Raw genomic sequence first — 23,429 nt, 5'->3', positions numbered from 1 at the left:
ACTTTTATAACATTTATTCGAAAAAAAAACATAATATGTATATTTAATATAATTGATTTCTATAATCCGGCTTATGACTTTCAGATTCAAATACAATTTTATCAGATCACAAATAACTTTATCATCAAAGTAATAATCGATCTATTTTTGCTAATTAATAAATATTCAATTCGTCGCATTGTCGTGTTACAGAATTGAACCTTTTTGCACCGGACAATTTCATTTATCTGTAAATGTAAAAATATGTGACGAATTATATTGATCAAAGATCACCATAATTTTATTTTAGTGTAATTTCAGTTTCACTAAAGACTTAATTTTTGTCCAGCCATTATTCAGACTGCTTTATGTTGTCGTAAAGGTGTTGCACGTTACAATGCGCTTGAAAAATAGTTTTTTAGTAACGTGAATTTCAAAAAAAAAATTGTTTTTATTTTATTCGTGCGGTACCCATTTGGCATGACTTTTACTTTTTATCGGTTTAAAGTGATCCAAAATAGTACTATTTTTCTGTCAGGTCTTAAGTGCCCAGGACCTTCTTTGTTTGCAAGGCTCTCATCCCTAGCAAACCAATACTAGTTAAGACAATTAAACGCCACTTTCTGTAGCTTAACCACTCATTTTTAACTCGTGCAAAAAAATATGTTTTGCTTCTTTTCCAACTTAATTTAATTCAATGCCTCAATTTTAAGCTCAAGCTTAAGATTATTAACATTAAAAAAAATATTGCAAATGTCATAAAATTGCAGTTTGCAAAGCAGTTTCGATATAGTTGTCTAGGGTATTTGATCGCTTATGTTTGTCGCCGCGTATGAGATTAGCAGTTTAGCGGTATTTTGCTGGTCCGTAGGCATAGGTAGTCAATAAAAATAAATACAAATATGATGTAACCAAAATACACTTAAAAATAATAATAACATATACTAACAAAAAAAAGTTGATAATCAAACATATTTTTCTAGCAAAATATTAAAAACCGTCGCAATATCATCTTAAAAATGAGTTTGTAGTATGCACAAATAAAACAAACAATGCATTTCTCGTATAACTTATTTTAATGATATCAACATAAAAAAATAAGCTATCTGACATTCTAATTTTATACATATTTTTTTACAGGTTCTGTATACTATCATTTTATAGTATTGCTTTTAAATGATTATTACTATACAATATTAAATTATTTTTTATGTAGGAGTTTCGATCTATGGTCCATTGCGGCGCAGCGCAGACCGATGCTATGACCGACCTCCTACCTAAGCGGTCGCGAACTACAACCGCGTTCAGATTGAGCATTGCGCAGCTACTGATGAACGCCAGCATCTCTAACCTTTATAACATAGTGTTTTGAAAGTAAGTAATCGCGCTCCGCATAACTTTGCTTCTCTACAAGAGATAAATAATTGTAGGCAACTTAAAACAAAAAAATTGCAACACCTTTCGCATCCGAGTTATAAAATAAAATATAGTGATAAAGTGATGACACTGTAAAATGTAAAAGCAGTGTACAAATTCCGTTTAAAAGCATTCAGTCTTAATTGATCTAAGGAAAAATGGGTGTATTCTCAAATAAATGTTTAAGACTATACATAAAAACTGTTCAACATGATAAATACACAATGCACTATGTGAGCCAAATATTTACGGCAAGAATGTGTTAAATTAAATAATTTACATGTTAAAACTGAGCTTCGTGGCTTCTAGCTTGTTTTAATGTAACAAAACATATTTTAGGAGAGGAAATTTGTAACAAAACTAGGTAAGAATTTATTTACATAAATCTTATTTTACCGAACAAACGTGTAAAACCTTATGATTCACAGTTCGAAAATATTTTTTCTACAAGCTTGAAAGACATAATTACCCACAGAGTTCTAAATGTTATAAAATATTAGAGATTATGCAATACATTTTTTTATAAAAATACCGTTAGCTATTGAAATTTAACCTTAGATGAAAAAAAATCTCAACATCACAGAACAAAAAAGTCTCTTCCTCGTCTCCCGCTTTTAACCGATAATCGTCGCGACAAGTAGTGTTTCTCGCACACAACGTAATAACAATGAAAGAACATAAATAATCAACATATCAGTCATCATTTTTACCGCAAAATTCAGGTCAGTTTTTAATGTCAATTAACATTTAAATGTCAGTCTAAAAATGAGATCATGTTTCATAACTAAACTGAATTATAACACAACAAATAACCTATGTTGTCAGAATTTGACTATACACCCTGAGAATTTATTTTTTTAAAAACGTATATTGTCCCCAGTCTCCCTGCAAAATCCTCAATTCTTCCACCCTTTGCAGTATCTCGAATATACTTTTACGTAATTTCCGTCAGGGCCCATTTGAAAATCATGCGAGGGATGATTGTGGTTATCCATGAGATTAATCACGGTAGGTCCTTTGGTAATGCAAGATGCAGGACACTTGATAGACCGGCATTTCCAATCAGAACACTTCCACCACGTTAGATCATCGCGGGTACAATTCCTCCAAAACGCAAAACTGTTGACAACTAGAAGAACTCCTCCTCTTTTGCTGGATACGTAAGAAACTAAAAAGAGTAATTCAATTATTAAAAAAATGGTACATTTACATTTAAAATTGATTCAAAATAATATAATAAAACAATTATGTATTTAATATAGCAATATATTATAAATCTAAGTTTCATTTACACATTATACATTTTATTTTTGTTATATTTAGAGGTACCACAATGGTATCCAACAGGCGCGTACGGTGAGATACATTCCCTTTCGCTCGCTCGCGTGTTAAGTGACGAGAGTGAGTGATAAGTGTGCGTGCGGAACGCGTGTAACGCATGCCCTTATCTCTCACTCACTCTCATCGCTTAACATACGAGAGAACGAAAGGGAACGTATGTCACCGTACGCGCCTGGTATCCAATAGTGTTTCAGACCTACAATAATGGAACACAATGTCCTTCGCCGTCGAAATAGTACTTTCTTCTAGGGTGGTTGTGTACTGGGAGGATTTCCACGATCCTGTTACCTGTCACGTAAACGCAAGCAGAGCAGCATTTATTCCTGTGTGTAGAACAGCTCCATTTAACTACACCACTGGCCAGAGTGTTTCGTGGAGAGTAGGTATACTTATTGTAAACAAGCAGCGTGCCACGACGAGTGTTTATGAACTTTCCTGAATTAATGAAATATATCTTAAAATCATTAGAAACATATATTTAAATTTCTTAATTGACTTACATGTGTTCTTCTCTTGTGATAATGAAAAATATTCTAATGACTGGTCCATAAAAAAAAATTATGTATAAATAAATGAAAATCTTTCGTTCTAAAATATTTATTTATTTCCAACTCAATAATAAAATAAAATTTAAAAATAAAGTATATCTATATTTATTTCTAGATACAATTAATTATATATCTATTATTTGCTATATTTTGTACACAATATCATTGTTAAAAAATTATATAAACTTTAATTTAAACAACAATATATCGATTCCTAGTTTTTATATGAGGCATTTAAAAAGGTAATAATTTATTAGTTGTGTAATATATTAACACTTCGTATACGAAGGGCGAAAATCGCTTATCAGTTAAAAGCGGGAGAAGAGGACGAATCTTTTTTGTCCTTCGAATTTGGGAATTCCTTTATCTATCTAATGTAAATATTAATTATTTTTAATAAAATAATATTTTGAATTTACCCATATTTTTTATTTTTGCTTTCAAAAGCAACAAAACTATTTGGAACAGTATTAATCATTTTACTGCAGTCGATATGTTGACGAAATTATACTTTAAAAAAAATTTACTTATATTTTATAGCCAAACAAAAATTTTCAAAATAAAAAAAAATATATATATAAATTCAATTATAAAAATATTTTGTCTATTATATTTTTAGGCAAAATTTTTTTGACCGAAAAAAAATAAGTTTTAGATTTTTCAACAATTATACTGCCGAAAAATTGCGAAATATATCTGATTTATTTTTTAATTCTTAAACGGTAAAAAAAGTTTTTGAATTTTTTTAGTTTATGTTGTTTTAGTCTAAAATACTTATTTTGAACCAAAAATTAAAAAAAAATTTTTTACTTTTGTAGTCATTTTTAAATATTTTTAGGACAAAAAGTTTCAAATTTTTACTTAAGAATTACAAAATATGCAAATAAACACTATTTTTTAGTTTTTTACTGAGGAAAAATTAAAAAAAATCAAAAGTCAAAATTTTCTTTAAAATTTTGAGACTTATTTTGAGCTAAAAATTAAAGCCTTTTCACTATACAAAAAAAAACATTTTTAATTATTTTTAATGGAAAATATTAGTAAATTTCTTTACCTTTTTATAACATTATCATAAGTCTATGGAAATTAGCATTGTAAATTAATTTTGTACATATTATATTTATTGGCTCTGAAATAAAAAATATTTATTATAAACTTATTATATTATAACAGCCTATAATTTTGTGTGTAGCTGTGTAATGAAACACTATTCCTCATAAAATACTACTTAAAATAAAAATACATTTTAGCAGCACTATTGAAAAGAGCTAATAAATAAATTTATTTATTAATTTTATTATAACGAGAAATTTGAATTTAATATATATTTATAATAAATAAAATGTTAGCAAAAATATTTTTTTATTAACATAACCACTAATTTTTTAAAGTATCAAATTCATGATAATTACAGATATTATAAAACAAATATATAGACAAAGTCACATTAGCAATAAATCACAGAGACGTAATTTATTATTGAATATAAAAAAACGTTAAAGGCAAATCGGCAAGTAATTAATCACTAACTGATCGAACCCGAGAGTAGGCTGATATGTATTTATTTTAAACGTAAAGTTACAACATAAGATGCGTTATCCCAATACGTTAAGCAAATCAGTGAAATAAATTAGCTTACAATCAATAAATGTCTCTATGCACAATCTAGCTCATTTTTTTTTATTAAGAAAATCTAAAATGATGTATAATTGGAATTCATATTTATAATAATAATATATTAGACAAGATAGACATTGTTATTGATTTATACCGTTGGTATGAGTCGCTCACTGCACACACTGCTCGTCAGCCGAGAAGAGAGTATTAATACGCCGTCGCCAACGAGCGCGTCCTGCCACCGAGATCGATGCAAACAAAACAGGTGCCTCTCCTAAATCACAACATTTTAGATTTGGCAGCAACTTTGGAAACAGATTCATAAATCTCTAACAATAAGTAGTATAAGCAAATTATATCAAACGTCTTCTTCCAGTCACATTTCATAATTAAGTAAATGGTGCGTTGATGCTTATTTGAAGATGATCCTGAAATAAATAAGTATTACAGCTCTTTTAAGTTTTATCTGATAAGATATTTTCAGCATGGTTTAATTGGTAAGCTTAAATCTTGTAATATATTTTTTTTAAATCATTTGAACATAACAAAAAATTTTTTTATATACATATATATTATAAAATAGATTTCTAGTTGTATCGTTTTAAAATCTAAGAATCGATATTAAAAATACAACCCAATCCTTTTTTTCTTATGAATCTAATCTTTTACATGACTAGGTATTTTAAATAAGATTTCACAACAAACTATTTATTTAAGTCAAACACGATGAAATTGAAAATTAAAAAATAGTGTGAGCATATGAGGGACATATGCTCCGTAACGTTACTTTAATCAAACACATTCATGTGCTTATACTTTTTCTCGACCAAATAGCCGCATTCGGAAATCTTGTACTTTGGCGGTGGATGATTGTGGGAGTGGTAGAGCGACACCACAATTCCGTCTACCATATAAATGCTGGCTCTACAGGATATTTCGCCTTTTGAAGAACACACCCATCTTTCTTGGCCGGCCGAGAGCTTCTTTTTTGAATGGTATATGTAATTCCTGTAGACTACCAGACAAACGCCCATTGGCGACTTATATGTATAAACTGCAAAAAAAATACACATTAGTGATGGCGATTGATATAAATATAACAATTGACAAGCACACATTACTATCGATGAATGTACAAAGTTGAATCTTAATTATACAAACCCAAAAGAGACAAATTATAATTGCAATATATAATTTATTTAAGTATAATATATTACAAGCAATACGCATCATTAAACATAACACTTGATATAAACAATATGTTAACAGTTAATTTATAAAATAAGTTAAATAACCCTGCAACCAGTGATGATATTACTATGGAACTACAACAATAGAAAATAAATTAAGGTGTTGAATAATTTATTCAATAAATTAAGAAGCAAGAAAATCACTGGATAACTTTAGTGGAATAATGACCAAAAAAGGGGATCAATAATATATTATAATAAAGCACCATTTTGAGATGTACTGTTGAAAAAAATACATTTTTCTATATTGCTCTATATCAAATGACAGCCTGAGGCTGTCATCGTCATGAGAATAGGTCTATATATCTATCAATAATACTAGAAATTTTACTATGTTTACCAAAAGCGAAGGGTGTGTCAAAGCTCGCTAATGGTTAGTGTTTGTTTAGTGTTTAGACAAAGTTATAGTGCAGTGTTTTATATTCATATATACAAATAATTTCTATAGAAATTTTACACTACTCAATGGCGTATGGTTATGTGCTTCGTCCAGTTCGACAATGTCATTGTCGACGATTCGAACAAAGGCATTACACTTCTTCCAAGAGCGAGAGGTGCAAAGCCACTTGACTCCACCGTCTCGACGACCGCGACCGCTACACTTGTAAGTATAGTTATTGTAAGCCAATATGTTGTTTTTGTGAGTTTTCGACGGAATAAACTCAGGCTCTAAAATTATCAAATATGCATATGCATATAGTATATGAAGATTAATAGCAAAAATTATGAGACTAACCATCTTTGGAGGCGAATTTATATGGAGAGTGAGAGTGAGAGTTCTTCCTGTCAATCATCTTTTCATCCATGGTGTACAGCACAGCAGAGCATTTTAGACGCCTTCTTCTCGTGCATTCCCAAGTCATTCTTCCATCTACGTTCGTGTGACATTTTCTGTATGTGTAATTCATGAAACGCAGATGTACCACTCCCGTCTGTCGTGAAGTGATGAATTCGACTGAAAATATCATTATTTTTATTTACAGTGAAAATAAAGTCATTAAAGTAATAAATAAAAGGGCAAAAATAAAATAAATAAAACAACAATTATTATCATTGTTGCAAAACAATTTTATTCAAAATTACTGATATTCATAAATTAATTTTGAAAAAGTTCAGAGCTGAAAATATATGTATATATAAAAATTTCCTATAATGATAAATATTTTTTCCTATTATTATTTTTAATGGCTGCTTTGTTTATTCACCAGTTAATATATACATGGTTTTTAACGTAATATTTATAATTAGGTGCAGAACAGTGATAGACGTCGTTCCATCGCTCCGCCTCAATGTTGCCAGCGCAGCTTTATGTTTGCCAAACATATTGGTTCCCATAGTACTTCACTTCCATAGCAATTTAGTATTGCGAAATTCGACTGAGAAGAGAGACGGAGACCTTGGTATTTACCAGGAGCTCTTGTTGTTAAACACTGAATTGAAGCAAGCGGGAGAGTAAATGCAGCTCTAGCACACAGTAAAATAGGGCATGCATGTATGGTGCTGCGCAGCTTCGAGTTTACCAACCGATTCGATTTATTATATTATATTATTTTTTATTACAAATCAAAACTTTTTTAGGTTTTCCCAATGCAACACGGTTCGAAAATACTAATTTATCCAATTATTTACGACGCATACCTGTTTTTGAGATAAGCGTTAAACAATAATAAAATGTGTGCCTTTCTAACATTTTTTTTTGTTCAACGAACGAATTCTGCGAATTTCGGTCATAATAGAACTGCCAATAAACATTCTATTCGCAAATGTTTTTCGAATGCGTAAAAGCATATTTTTATTGAGAAGAAGCGCATTTTGAAACAATAAAAGCGCGTGGATTTTGGAGCGGCAGTGTCACTCGAGTATATTGAGAGAAAAAACTATGTTGCTTAAGAATACAAATTGTCATTCTATGATTTTTTCAAATTTCATTTAAATATTTTACGAATATTATATTAATTATTCGAATATTCATATCAATCGGTTGAGAACTCGAATCATGATGTCCATTATAATTATAACATTATGGTGCACAAGTAAAATAGATAAGCACTATCCCTTATATTTTTTCCATCCCCTCATAGCTATTGACAAAATCATCCTTGTGTTTGGCAAGCTCGTTGGAAAGCTCTGTAGCCCGTGTAGGAGTAGCATTTTCATGCATTCTAAAGCGTCCTGGCCGCGACCAGAAAGAATATAGGGCACTCTAAAGATTGCAACCGAAAGTCACCGAGCAATAACGAATTGTCGACACCGCCCCTTAGCAGCTATTCAATAATTAGACGCTACGCCAAAAATACAATAAATTTTAACCCAATGCTTCTATCAAAAAAGTGCTAGGATAAAGAGATAAAGATGTTCAATATTATGGTTACATTGCTATTATATAATAAATCTTGCAAATAAAAACACTTATCCCTCTTTTGATAAAATCAACGTTTTTATGTAAAATAGGATTATTACTTTTTAATCAGAATATATTCAGATCAGTGGTATAAATTGGTGACTAATACCTGAAAGACCAGTATGTTTCATTTTTTATCGTATCTGGGCGATTATTATAAAATTATAATTCCTCTCGATCATCACAGATTAAGCTTTCCTATATTTTTTCTATAAAATTTATAATTAACTAAAAATATTTGAAATCCAAATGAAAAAATATATTTTTAAGATTAATTTTTTTTTTTAATATATCATGAAATCTTATAATTTTGTAGTTTCCTTTTGAATGCGTCAGTAAATGGGATTTTTCCAACGCTATGTGTTTTTTCTATTAGTAGTTATACACAATAACAAACCGGCATCCTTATCCCGAGCGTACTCTAGTTGTTACTTACAGCACTTGACGCGCTGTCATTGTGCCCTTTTTTGTTGGAAATGTTATTTTTTTAAATTATCTAAAAAATATAAGTTTAAATTGCTAACGTTCGCCAAAATATAATTTCATCTTTTTTTCTGTATGGAGAAGCTAATACAAATTCACATTATTTATATTATATTTAAAATCACTTATAAACTAAATATATTTTTTTAAGTTGTAAAAATATTTTTTTTAGAACTTTATGATGTTTCTATTTGTACATATTTTGATATTTGTTTTACAATTTGAATCGATAAAATCAATTGTGTCGTTCGTTCTCAAGCACGTAAATACCCGGGATTCCCATTAACCGTCAGATTTGCCTACATATGACACTTGCATTATGTGGCGAGCGCGCGCCGGGATACAGCTTAGTACGTTTAAATAAACAGTGAAATATGTTATAATCACAGCATTTTTCTTACAAAGTGTTAGTTGAAGATGATTCAAAATGGTGTAGCATTGGAATTATAAACATTATAAAGAAATGTTTAAGTTATGAGTGTGCCAGTAAGTGTTTGGTTATATGAATACTATATCACGGTTATTCTAACAAAATTACCATTGACTTTCCGAGATCTAATATTAAAAGACAAACAGCGGTGATTTGGCAATTAAAGGTATACATACCAAAGTTAATTAAACATATTACAGTGCTAGTAATAATGAAAAATCTCATATTAGTGTAAACAAAAAGTTACATTTTTCCACTATATAGTATCGTTCACAGTTAATTTTAAGAAGCAATGTGAGATCTAATAACATCTACTAATGGCAAACAATTAAAATACGATGTACAACTTATCAGTTTAAGAAGTGATGCCAATCTACGTGTTTAATTCTCTACGGTAACTTCCGTCAATTTTGTTCTTCGGTTGTCGTTTAAATTTAATTTATGGATTATATTTGTAGTAATAATGTGTTCAATGTTTAACTCTTGATAAAGGTCATTGTTTTTATTATTTTTCAGAAGCAATGATGGAACAATTTGATGACCTATATGGCTACAGCGTAGAATTGGTATATATAAACAAAGAGTGAATCGTCTCATGTTGAAGTCACTGTCAGCAAGTATTATCTTTTTATAAAGAACATACTACATACATAAGTTTGATGTAACTGAATATCTTGAATTTGGCTATTCCTAAAGAGGAATGATGGCACAGAACAAAAATTGATTAAAAATCATGACGTATACATACATATTTTGCCACATCGGAATTAAAATAAGCCACTCTTAGATATTTTAGTTATCAATTAACCCAGGTATGCAATCACATATTTATAATCATTGTAAAATGTCGTCTATTAGATAACATTCAAGAAACTACACATTTATAAGCTGTCCGTTGGCTGATATATATAGTGTTCCTACTGCGACAGCGCCGATTTGATCGACATTAACTTTCAATCCTCATATAATACATACTAAGGATATATTACACATTCAAGTTTAAAACGTACCTCGTAAATGATTGTATATGTGAATTAAATCGGAAGCAATGATAATGTTTATGTAATATAAAAGGAAAAACTCACTTTTCGGCCTCGGAGCCCGGCGACGGGAATTCAAAATTTGAAAATTTCATTACGAAGATTGTTTTATGATTGTTTATATAATTTAATCAATGTATTCTTCTTATCCTAAACACATATTGTGTTTTTTTTTAATTTTCATAGTTATAAACACACCTAGTTAATTTGCAATCTGATTATTTATATTCAGTCAAATGACGAATTAATGAAAATTATTGTCGCGTAGCAAAATTTTATATATAAATAATAATTATTTAAAACTGTTGTCATGTTACTGTCGGCCATTTTGTTTTATATTTGAATGCTTATTTTTTATTGGTCGACAACAATTGAATAAATTAGCGAAGGCTCGAAAATTATTGTGCCAACTCTATTTTTATTTTTATTAATTATATTTAAATATATTTCCTTTGTTTACGTGTATTATTATACACCGTTCATACAAAGCGATACATTTACGAAGTATAATATTGAGCATATAAAGTTTCATTTTAAAGCATGCACGTACGGAAGCGGAAGACTGATTGTGCGTGATAATATGATTGCAATATGAAATACTTGAAAAAGTAAAATATAAAACAATTTCTTTCCTGTAATATATAAATTATAACGGCTAAATAATCTGCGACATTATATTAAAGTAAATTACATGTTTGATAATTAAACAACAGAAATATTCAGAAGTCATGTTGCATCGGAAGATTTACAACAAATAAATGACAAAAAAATATCAGTATGCTCTCGGGGACGATCGGCATTTAATTAATTACTTGCCGACCGGCTAGTTTGGGGACTTGAACGTTCTTACATAATTGTAAGTTAAATAAATGATACTGATTTCAGTTTATTGTCTCGCACTGTTGTAACGCATTGAGCTAATGCTTGTTGTGACACAACGGAAATATTAATTGTAGCCGGTGAAGTAGAGAAAGGATGATAATCAATAGAATTGTTAAATTTAAAGATATTAAAGAATTGATCAGCGACTTACTACCTGCTATCTTAGACGCTAAGATCAACATAGTATTTTCATGTATATTGTAAGAAATTCGCCTGCAAAATTTATCATGTATTGTTTCATTTACATTGAACACTATATAATATCACATATATATTTTATTAAACAGGTTCATTTAATTAATTGCTCAATTATGTGGGTATGTGCATATTTAATATTTTTAATGGATTGACTTTTATGTAATAAAATTATACTAAAATCGAATGACTCAGTTGTGATAATGTCGTTCGATTTGTTCGATGTAATATATTGGACATTTGGCTTCAAAACCATAAGATGGAATAATGGAAATTTCATAATAACAGGACCAAAGCTATTGATTAAGATTCTAAACCTAACAAAATCTTTATTCATGTTTGCATATTCAGTTCAACTTATGATCATTATCCTTGTAAACAGATTAAACTTCAAGAAATTCTGCATACGATTTCTAATGACATGCTTACATTTGATATTCGTATGGTGTCGGTCGATCAATGCCAATAGTTACGCAAAAATAATCCCAAAAGTCTATAGGAATATGATGGAAGTGGACGAAATCTTATCGAGTGACAGTAGTGAGATAAGCAAAAAGAGCAAAAGTTACTTCTACGTCTACTTTGCTATAAATTGCATGTGTCAGTTAATAGAATGCATCTATTACCAAACAACATTTTATAAGATACTTGTAATGTATGATAAGACTGCGCTGGATTTGATCGTATGTCTATATTTGTACGAAATATACAACAGTATAGCTAGATTTAAATCGATTAATGTTAAATTAATGAATATATGCACTTCTGGGAGCATAAGTTTTGAAAGAGCACAAGTTTTTATGTGTGGCAGTATTGCAAGTAAATCAAAAGCAAAGGAATATAGTATGTCTAGGATCAGCAATTGTTTTGTGAAGTTGATGGAGAACATGGAGATAATTAGTGATATTTTTAATCATTTTGTAAGTTCCCGATTCTTAAAAACGTGTTAATTACGATAAGATATTATTTTTTTAATTATTCAAATATAGGTATTATCAATCGTTGCCTGCTCGCTTATGGCGTACACATTGTGTATAGCTGAATTTTTAGCAAACGTGAGTATAATATATTTAAAATAGTGCATAACATTAGATAAACATATTTGAAGAAACTACGAAAATTTTCTCGCTACGTGTACTTACATTAACGCCATAGCTTTTTAAATTAACTGAACACAAACCTAGTTTTAGGATGTTAAGAAACATATACAGTGAAATCTCAGTATAGCGAAGCTAATAAAAAAAATCGTTATATTGTATTTGTATTTGTCATATTACTACAGCATCAAAATAACCTCTTACAAGATTGACAGATCGTTTTTGGTATATTTTTAAGGATACTATAATGAACACAATAAAGTTTGTTATAAAAATGTTTTATAAAAAAATTTTGAGAGTCCGTGAAGCCTCTTGAATGTCACTTGTGAACACATCCGGCATACGCCAAGTCAAGGACGAACTGAATTAGAAGAAATATTGTGTCAAGTTGTAACATTCTTAAATTTAAATCAAAATATTTTGTTATACTGAGATCAGTCTTTTGTATGAAAGTTTTTCAGGGACAAATTGAAGATTCGTTATACCGGGAATTTCGTTATTTCGGTATTCGTTATAAAGAGATTTCACTGTATTATATTAATTGAACTACCTTTAACTACTGCTATATTATGACTAACATCCTCATGCTTTCAGGATAATATTTTTAAATATTCCATTGGAACATTATCGTGGTTCCTTCGCTTTTTATTCTACGTATTATCAGTATCGACGATTGGGGAGCTGCTATCGAAGGAAACTAATTGGACAAGACAATTGATTGGAAAATTAATAATGGAACACGACGGAGGTATTATTAACTGATCAATCTATTGAATATTTTATTCGATAATTAATTGATTTGATTTTACAGATAAAGAAGCTCTATACGAACTGCGCGTGTTCAAGAGACAAATAGACAGAGGAGACGTCAGTTTGAACATATTCGGATTGTTCTCAATGAACAACGATTTCTTATGTTCTATAATCGCTTTAAGTGTTTATTATACTAACATTATACTGCAAATTAAATAAAAAACTAGAATGCGTCGAAAGATTTTCCTACTTTTACTGAGTATGATTCATTGGATATTGGGTTTTCCGACAATCGAGTATAATGGGAAAGGTTATGTCATAAAAGGACCCACATGTCTAGTTTTTACCATATCCTTATCAATAGCGTGTGGCTTTGCAGAATATTATTGGGCGATATCCAGTTTATTAGAGAGAATACAAAAAGAAGTTGAGCTAGATTTTTTGCTATATATAGTCATGAAGTGCTTGGAAAGTTTTTCTGCCATATCATGCTGGTTAGCATATTCGGTTCTGTATGTTAAAGAAAGATTAAAAATGTATCAAGTACTGGCGTCGATCGACGAAGTTTTAATGGTTAATCATAGCGCTTATAAAAGAGATTTTGATAGAATATCAAGAAAATATATAGTATATTTTATCATGAACATAGTATATAATTTGTTGGATTTATTTAAGTGGAAAAAAGGCATTTGGCAAATAATTATAATGTACAAAATGATGGTTATCGACATAATTGTGTTAAAGTTTTACACTGAAGTAAAACTTCATCACGTCAGATTGAACGCAATGAACTGTAGACTCTACTATTATTTCAAGAAATCAAACATTGATATAGATCTTGAAAGGACAAATTTATTTCTGATGAAAGATCTACTGAAAGATAAAAGAAATAAAAGGATTGAACTCAATAAGATAATGCATGTGTTTGAAGCAATAGTTCAGAGTTCAGAAGTTGTAATCAAACATATAACAATACCTGTAAGCATTATTTTGATGGGATAATATATTATTTTGGAATTTTATACTTTATTCAATTGCAGTAGTTTTATTCTCAACGTTTCGCCGAAAATGTCTTACGGCATCCTCAGGAGAATAACTTTATTTATTTTTAAACCATTGTAGTTTAACGTTTAAGCCATTTTAAATGAATATGTTTAATTAAATAATTTAATGAAAATTAAATATAATAAAAATTATTTCTTTTACATTATATCTTTCTATATTATATGAAATAATTTTGGCAGAATTAACTTTAGTAGTTTTTATATTTGTAATATAAATTATATTATATTTATTAAAAAAAAAAAATATATATATATATATATATATATATATATATATATATATATATATATATATATATATATATATATATATATATATATATATATATTATATTTATTTTAAAAAAATATATATATTTATTTTAAAAAAATATATATATTTATTTTAAAAAAATATATATATTTATTTATTACTAGGATTTTAATTTTTTAAATTTAAGTTTTTTTCGTTGAAATTTAATTTTTATAATTAAATGGAATATAATTAGTTCAAGATATGTACTGATATTGATTTTATTAATTTGTTATTTTATTATATTATATAGTTATTTATATAATAAATAAAATATTTAAAATAATCTTATTTTATTTATAATATTATAAATTTTTAGATATAATTTTAAATAACTTGAGTAAAAATGTCCAAACGTTATGGATATCAAAATATTTTTTTTTAATTTACCGTTGTAACCTTACATGAGTAAGGCCAATACGTTACAACAGAGTAAATCAGTACAAAATAAGTAAATCCGACACAAACAATGCCTACAAATATTAAAAACACCAGACTGAAAGTCTGGAAATTAGTGACGTCTATATAATTAATTATATACTATTAGGTATAATATTTTACAATCGATATTATGTCACATTGTAGCTGGGGCCAGATTTTTAATAATAGCGCATTTTTATTAATAAAATTTTTAGTATGTTGCAAGGATCCGAACCTATGGCATCTGGGTTATCACTCTAACGCCTTACGGACTACGCTATTCCGGCCTTAATTTTTTTTTCTTATATAAAACATGCATTTAAATGTAATTAGTCTAGAGAACTAATCTGCTCCGTGGTAATGTGTGCAGACCTCCTGAGAATGCCGAAAGACATTTTCAGCGAAACGTCAAAGGAAAAATTTGTAAATACAAAATAATTATTAAAAAATGGGTTAAGAAATATTCAAAAAATATTATACAAATAAATATTGTTTGTATTATTTTATTGTTAGTCTTAATTAAATTTTTTATTAGAGCGGTAATTGCAAGACGTATTACTAAAAAATAAACGTTTACATCTTGCAATAATAATAAGTATTTCTGTATTTTTTTATGTATGACTTAAGAGAATTAGCTAAATTTAAAACACTTTCTTTGTACAAAAAATCAGTATTTTTTGTACAAAGAAAGATCATGTTTAATAGTACAATATAACTTTAATATAATTTTCAGCTCATATTCATATCTATACTTGCCTTATTAACATTCGCATCAATAGCCAATATATTTATAAACTCGTTTGAAGTTGTTGATATGATTGTAAGTATAAAAATCATTAAGATCGTTTTCCTATACGTTTCAGTATTAACAAATTTATTTAAAGGAAAATTATTTGTAGAGCGTCTTATCAATTTCACTGTGGGCGTTGCGCTACTTCATATTAATAACTCTGTTCGCTCTTCCATGCGACATGTTACATCAAGAAACTGAAAGGACCAAACAGCTTGTAGGAAAACTGATTGCTGATTCAGGTAATCATAAATGCTGTAAAAATATTTTTAATACGCCTAAATGATTTTATGAAATTACAGATGAGCGAATATCACAAGAAGTAGACAAATTTGGAAGACTGATCAAGGGAATGACTATCAACGTTTCAATATGCCGGATGTTCTGCCTTAACTTCACGTATGTGACGTCAATGGTGGGATCAGCAATTTCGTATGCAATCATATTAATTTTATCGTCTAAGAAAAAGCATTGAATGACAATATGGCGACCGTTTGCCATTCTAAATGAGATAACACCGTTCTGTGGAACGAAATAATATAGTGCTTTTCAGAAAATGTGAGTGTTTTGGTTCCTTTGTCACGCGATGAAGATATTGTGCGTTACATAGGAGCTCTACGCCCGCACATAAGACGCTCTCAGAAACTGTACGAAATTGTCAACGTCACGAAATCAAGGAACACCTCACTGACCGTAGCCTAGGATCTATGCTATTATATACCATATCTCTGTAACTATATCCCGTGTCTTTATTATTTACTAGCATATTTTTCTGTTCATCTATATAATCGTAATTTTCGATTAATAAATGTTTTGTGAATTAAATTGCGTCTGCTTCGACGAACCCACAAAAAACCCTACTCGATTACAATATAAGTCGACATAAGAGAAAGAACAGTTATTTAAATTTTTCATTATGTTGTTATATTTTATATACAAAATAATATACGTGTGAGAAAAATTATATAAAATAACTAAGTTGCTAAGAGGCGGGGTCGACAATCCGTCATTGTTCGGCGATTTTAGGGTGTATTTCGAGATTAGTGATCACATCCTTTATTCTGTTCGTTGCGGCCAAGATATCAACGCTTAAAAAAGCTCTTTTGGCATGAGACATCCAGATTTTCAACGAGCTTTCAAACATATTGTTTTCGGCGATAGCTATGAGGAGCTAGAAACATGTATGTATGTGAAAAACAAAAATTATTTTTTTAATCTGGATTATGCATTATTATTTCAATGCAATTCAAATTGTTATGGATCACTTCTGAAACGTAAGACGACGTGCTAAAAGTCTATATTGCTTTATTTGTGACTTTTGAAAAACAATTATTTTTTCGTCAGATCAGAAATGCACTTTTCCAAAAAGAGCCTGAACAAATGATACCGTCGGTGCGTAAAATACAAAGCCGAAATATCAGTGTTTAATAATTTTATATGCAAAATATATATAAGAAATAGTAATCAAACAATTAAAAGATTTCATTATTTCTCAAAACATTCTATGTGAACAACGATCGATATTCAGCGAAAAAAATCCACTGAGACTGCATTACAAGTAGTTAAAAATTTAATAATGTACATATATTCAATACTAGAAATAGACAATTTAAGGATAGCTAGGTATAAGAAAATGAGTACGGCCAAGGGAAATTATGTACAGAGGTGTGAATTTGTATAATAATATTCCTAGGACAATCCACAAAAATAAAACCGTAGCGGGTTTCCTAAATGAAATAAAGAAACACCTTCGTACATTAAGAAATAAATTATAATATTAAGTATTTTTTTATTTCTTTATATTATTTATTATACATATGTAATATGTATGTTTATTGTAAAAAATAGCTATATTAGCTAAATAAATTAATAAAAGAAATGAATAATAATAAATTATTGTTTAAAGATAATAATCTGTTTCCACCCCGAATTATCACATTAGCCAGGCAATGACGGATAAATATGGCAAATCACCTTTCCTAAATCGTATAAGAGAGTATATAAGAGCAGACACGATGTCCTGTATTCCTTTTTATCAGAAAAATTTTACGAGACGACCTGCAAAAGACCGAGAAAGCAGACACTTTCTAAGTCTAAATTTATATACTTATCATACGTGAATTGCAAAATAACTTATAATTAAAAACTTTGTTTATATAAAAAATAAACGCGCACTGCAAAGTTCACACAAAATAAAACATTAAAGGTGGAAGCCATTTTCCTTATTACTATTTATACCTTTCCAGTCAATATTTACTATCGTTTATCACATTATAAATGACATTTTAATATACAAATTGGTGTTAAACATACACCATATTTTTTATGTTTTCAGCATTAGTGTTAAATTGAAATAGATAGAAGAATGAAGTACAAGCTAATCGCTTTTAAAATACTGTACGCCATAATGGGCTACAACGTTTCTTTATCAAAATCTAAAATCTCAATGTGGTCTATACTTTTATCGAGCGCAGTAACTATAGTGCCATTATATTATGAGGTGCAGAGCTATATACAAGACTTTTTAACTTTGACTAACAGATCTGAACTCTTGTTTATTTCTCTAGCAACTATGATGATTGCAGATACTTGTATTATGCCCGTGTCTGTAATACTGGACATTGCTAATTCAAAAGCAAAAAGAAAATCTTATAGAAGGTATGTGAAACTAACGAAGATATTGAACTTCACAAAAAACTACAAGAAGCTTCTGATCAACTGTGTTATAATAATTCATTGCATCTACTTCTTCTTCGGCGTCTTATATACAATTTGTTTATACATGTCGTGGGAAAAATTTGAAGAGATTTTCAAAATGTTTAGCATCTTTATTTTTCAAGCTCATATCACATGTGAGATGATTTTTTGTGTAATTTTATTGAAAAATATGAATCGAAAACTGATGAATAAATGCAATTATGACGCTGTGAACTTCAATAATACTAGTGTATGGAAATTCGAAAAGAGTTATGAAGATAAATCGGAAAACATAGATGTTTTGACAAAAACATATGAAATGATTGTGAGCAACTTAAATATTCTTCGAGCTAGGTTCAGCATACAGGTGAGTAGAAAGAAACTAGTTTAGTTTAGGTCATTAAATGATTAAATAGTAACACTACTTTTCTAAAGATAAAGTAACTCGATATTCAACTAAGACATAAAAAAGCGGAAAAAATTCTATTTGTCATTAAAATTTTACACTTTGAATGCAGAAGACGAGAATCTAAATATCACGGCGCTTATCGGTTAAAAGCGAGAGACGTAGACGAAACTTTTTTTGTACTACAACATTAGAATTTATTTATCTACGCCTATATATATATTTATTGTCATAAATATTTACTATTTAGAGCAGAAATTAATTCATGCAAAAAAATGCTTTCAACGCCTATAAAGCGGTTAAATTTCAGTTTTTTTAAACGGCTGCCATTAATATTTCACCGTGATTGAAATCATACATAGAAAAAGTTTGAAATCAACTTATTTAATGATATTAAGCATAAATTAATTTTAGTTCACTTTGCATCTTACGACGTTCATAATGACATATTGTATAATTGCGTGCCATTTGTCGATTACTCAAGACAAATATACAACAGTAAGTATTAAATTATAGAAACTATTAACAATTATTTTAAAAATAAGTATGAAATATTTTATTCAAGGACTATTGGAAGTTAATATACCCATATGTGTGGGCATGTAAAGACATTTCACATACCTTTATAATTATGACATTAGCAGAAATACTAAGATCAGAATCTGAGCGAACTATCGAATTGAGCGCTAAACTGAGAATAACCGTAAATGGTACGTAAACTATATTTATATAATTTGTAATCAGTGACATGCTGTCAAATATTATTATTATGGCTTCTTAGAATGTATTACTTGTAAATGAAACTACCAAAATTGACCAACCAGAAATCGCGAGTCATTATTTGTACGGCTAGTGATACATTCTTAGAACAACCAGTGCTTTGACATATTATATTTAAACCTATGATCGTATTATTGCGCACACGAAAATTCTGATTATCAAATATATTTTACTTTTAATTAAATTATTTTCTATTTTTAAGTAAAAAATGACTAAAATTAGGAAGCATTAGTATATCATACCAATGTAAATTATTAATATAATTGTAAAATATTTAAAAAAAATGATATGAAATATTATTTCATATATGTATATATTGACGTACAGTATACCCCCCAATAACACTATAAATTGTGGACGTGCTGGGGACTGGAAAATATTTTTTTTAAAATACGTACGTACGAATCAGGCGCGTGTGGAAAGATATCCTCCCTTTTTATATATATCCTCCCAATTTTCGTTTGCTCAATAATCACCGGACCATTTAAGCCACTAATTTATCAAGCATTTGTTATTTCAGATGAATCCCTACAACGCAAACTCAAAATACTGACTGACACGATTTTAAATCAAAAAGCCACCATTTCACTGCTAGGTTCATTTTACATCAGTTATGAAATGCTGCTTTCAATTTTAGCCACCATATTTTCATACTCGGTTATAATTATACAATGGTATCATTAGAAGCTCTAATAATGCTTAATTTCCTCGAGTATACACAATAAAAAATTAGAATATTTAGTTTTTAGTAACAGATAATATACCAAAATATAGAAACAATGTAATTTGTTTTTTAAAGCAATGGTTATCAGATTTGTGGAATGAAAACATAAGTCAAATATACAAAAACACAAAAAAAATAGTTTATTTTTAATAATTCTTCTAAAAATAAGCTCTAATAACCTTAGTGCTTCTAAATATTTAAAAAAAAATTATTTATATAAAAAAGTTTATTATTTTAATATCTATTTTTATAGAATACAACAATATTTTCGAGCCGTTCATAACTATTAAAAATTAAAATAACACCTTTTAAATTGAATTATATTAATATATACTAGAAAGAAATTATATATAAAATATAAATAAATATAAAAAACGAAAAATATTTATTTTTATTTTATATGCAGCTTTTTAACAATAATAAATAATAAGTTAGTAATGGAAGATTTTTGTATTGAATGATAATGTGGTATTAATTCCATTTGCTCCATATTTCAGAACTTATATAATATTAACGAAGCACGTCATTATTCAAACAATATAAAGCTAAAATGGCTGTCAAACCACTCAATTATGTGTCAACACCTAATATACTTAATCGAAATATTTTATTAATAGCTTTCAATTTTGGAAATTTACGAAGTAAAAAAGCGAGTTAGAATGGACAGGGACGTATTTGTCGCCCGCTTTTCATATTTTTTAAAATCAATCTATCAAATATTCGGTTTTCAAATAGCAGAGTTACAGAACAATATTCTAGCACTTAAACGCTACAAACAAATTTATAGTCACTTTATAATGGCGGTTTTGGTGGGTGGAATAGGATATGATGTTCATGAACGATTGCAAATGCCACTGACGAATAAAATAAAGTACGGCATAGTAGTGGCTATATTAGAGGGCGGTTTAGGAATTTTCTCTCTATTCTACGATGCAAACGTTTCCACTTATAGAAAAATAAACACATACAAAAGATTGTCTGAAATAGACCATATTCAAGGTAATTCAACTTCGCAACGTTCAGATATGATCATGAACGTGTTTGTGATGTATGTTATATACTTTGTTTACTTCGTTATTACTACCATCTACGATTATTATGTATGGGAGTACACATTTATTGATGTCATATCTTTGACAAGAAATGTGTACGTCGATCTAGCAACCTTGTATTTTGCCACGGAATTAGTTTTGCTCGTGTCTCGATTGAAGCTGTTAAATTGTAACTTGAAGAAAATTTACGGACACGAAATATTAAGCATGAACAATAACGAAGATTTCTTGAGATGGAAGATGATGCCCAGAGAGAGCACAAATGCCAATCGTATCGATTTGTTGGATATAATGTCAATGTATGAAAAGATAGAAGAAAGTGTCAAGAATGTGGTGATGCGATTCGAAAAAACAGTGAGTTTTAAATATAAGATTTTGCACTTTTTATATACAGATATACTTTTTTAACATTATTAACCAAATAATATAAAAATCATCCAGATTTTAACCTCGAAATTGGTAACGAAGACCGGAATGGGGTACAAAGTTTAATTGTAAGAAAAAGTTACTGAAATACTATTTTTTACGCAATCAATTCATAGATATATTTATAAATTGCAATAAATATCAGCTAGATTTTATATAATATTTAGCAAATGGTTAAAATAACAAGAGCTTTGGGGTTCAAATGTTAGGGATTAAAAGGACACGATAATTGCCGTAGTTTTAATAAGATTTAATACCCAGTCATGACTACCAGACTGTTGCAAAATTGCTGTTATTCAAAAAAATAAAAATAAATCGTAGATAAAAACGGGCACAAAGATATTTCATATTATAATTTAAATAAAATATTTACAGAAAATTTGTTCACTAACATAAAAATCTATTTAATTCTTGCATGTTAATAAAGAGTGTACACTTAAAATAAATAAGCACCATTCTACACAAATATTTCCAGCTCTTCATAGCTATCGTCAAAACATACTTATGTATGGCACGCTTGTTGAGAAGCTGGATGGTTTGTGGCAGAAGAACGTTCTTAAGCGCTGACGTCTTGATCGTGATGGGCAAGAATAAGGGACGCGATCGCGACACTCCATAGCACTAAAGCTCACAGTTGAACGTTGCCGAACATTGACGGATTATCAAAACCACCCATCAGCAACTTTATTGAATAGACGCTACGCCGAGAATGCAATAAATTGTATCGCAAAACTTTTTAGCAAAAAGGCTCTAGGATACTATATAACTAGAATAATTTAAAAATTAATTCTCTCCAACAACAAGGAGTACTTCGCTTCTTTGGGATTCGATATAATTAAGCAATATTCGAGGACGACACAAACTACAAACGCTACGACTTCAAAATTCCAAATTCGTAAGAACTTCAACCAAGATAAGGCCGACCCAACTTCAGACCATTAAAAATCGCAGAAGCTGCCGCTTCCCTCTTCGCTATTTTTGTGGAATTTTAAATGTACATGTTTTAACATGACGTGATATTTTTTTCAAGCTACTAAAATAATTATAAATGTATTTTATAATGCTCTCCAAATAAAAGTTTTTGTAACGTTCGCACGATATTTTTACAAGCTAAAGTTACATTATTTTTAACTATTGAAAACACGCGAACGGACTAGGCGCGGAGTTTCGCTATCACGCGAAAACGCGTGAACGGACTGTAATGCGTTAAACTAGTTTTACATTTAAATCGAACCATCTTGTATCAAAAATCTTGTGCTCATTTTTTGCAGTTTTTGCTACTATGTTTGACTTCTTTTATAACTCTAGTGGTAGTGGTGCAAATGATATTTTTAACGTCTATAATG

The 23,429-nt window shown here is 29.1% G+C and overlaps 2 protein-coding genes and 2 long non-coding RNA genes across 51 annotated transcripts in view; 3 read left to right on the top strand and 1 right to left on the bottom strand.

The window, feature by feature from the left end:
* Positions 1-23,429, top strand: part of LOC148234762 (uncharacterized) — a 564,675-nt gene that overhangs the window by 367,332 nt on the left and 173,914 nt on the right. The window lies entirely within an intron of this gene.
* Positions 1,033-23,429, bottom strand: part of LOC148234763 (uncharacterized) — a 42,027-nt gene continuing 19,630 nt past the window's right edge. For 5 of the 6 annotated variants that reach the window (XR_015809786.1, XR_015809788.1, XR_015809785.1 and 2 more), the window contains 2 exons: positions 6,888-7,106; positions 6,080-6,820 (listed from right to left, as the gene is read on the bottom strand). Coding sequence is in view for 1 of the 6 variants with exons in the window: in XM_088187184.1 (XP_088043310.1) it covers positions 2,292-2,563; positions 5,821-5,955; positions 6,888-7,059 (579 nt within the window). In the remaining 5 variants the exon portion in view is untranslated. Of the gene's footprint in view, positions 2,564-5,820; positions 5,956-6,079; positions 6,821-6,887; positions 7,107-23,429 lie in introns of those variants that run through there. The other variant, XM_088187184.1, reaches the window with a different exon arrangement.
* On the top strand, positions 9,041-13,855 carry LOC148234765 (uncharacterized). The gene is made up of 2 exons (XR_015809822.1): positions 9,041-9,631; positions 9,982-13,855. It is a non-coding gene; the product is annotated as an uncharacterized LOC148234765 (long non-coding RNA).
* Positions 14,921-17,155, top strand: LOC148234764 (uncharacterized). The gene is made up of 2 exons (XR_015809831.1): positions 14,921-16,240; positions 16,301-17,155. It is a non-coding gene; the product is annotated as an uncharacterized LOC148234764 (long non-coding RNA).

The sequence above is a fragment of the Plectrocnemia conspersa genome, unplaced genomic scaffold (assembly GCF_051122295.1).
Source record: "Plectrocnemia conspersa isolate PC_06_02 unplaced genomic scaffold, ASM5112229v1 ptg000005l, whole genome shotgun sequence".
Lineage (NCBI taxonomy): Eukaryota > Metazoa > Arthropoda > Insecta > Trichoptera > Polycentropodidae > Plectrocnemia > Plectrocnemia conspersa.
The sequence above is the reverse complement of the archived record's forward strand: the minus strand, read 5'-3'. Positions and strand labels throughout refer to the sequence as shown.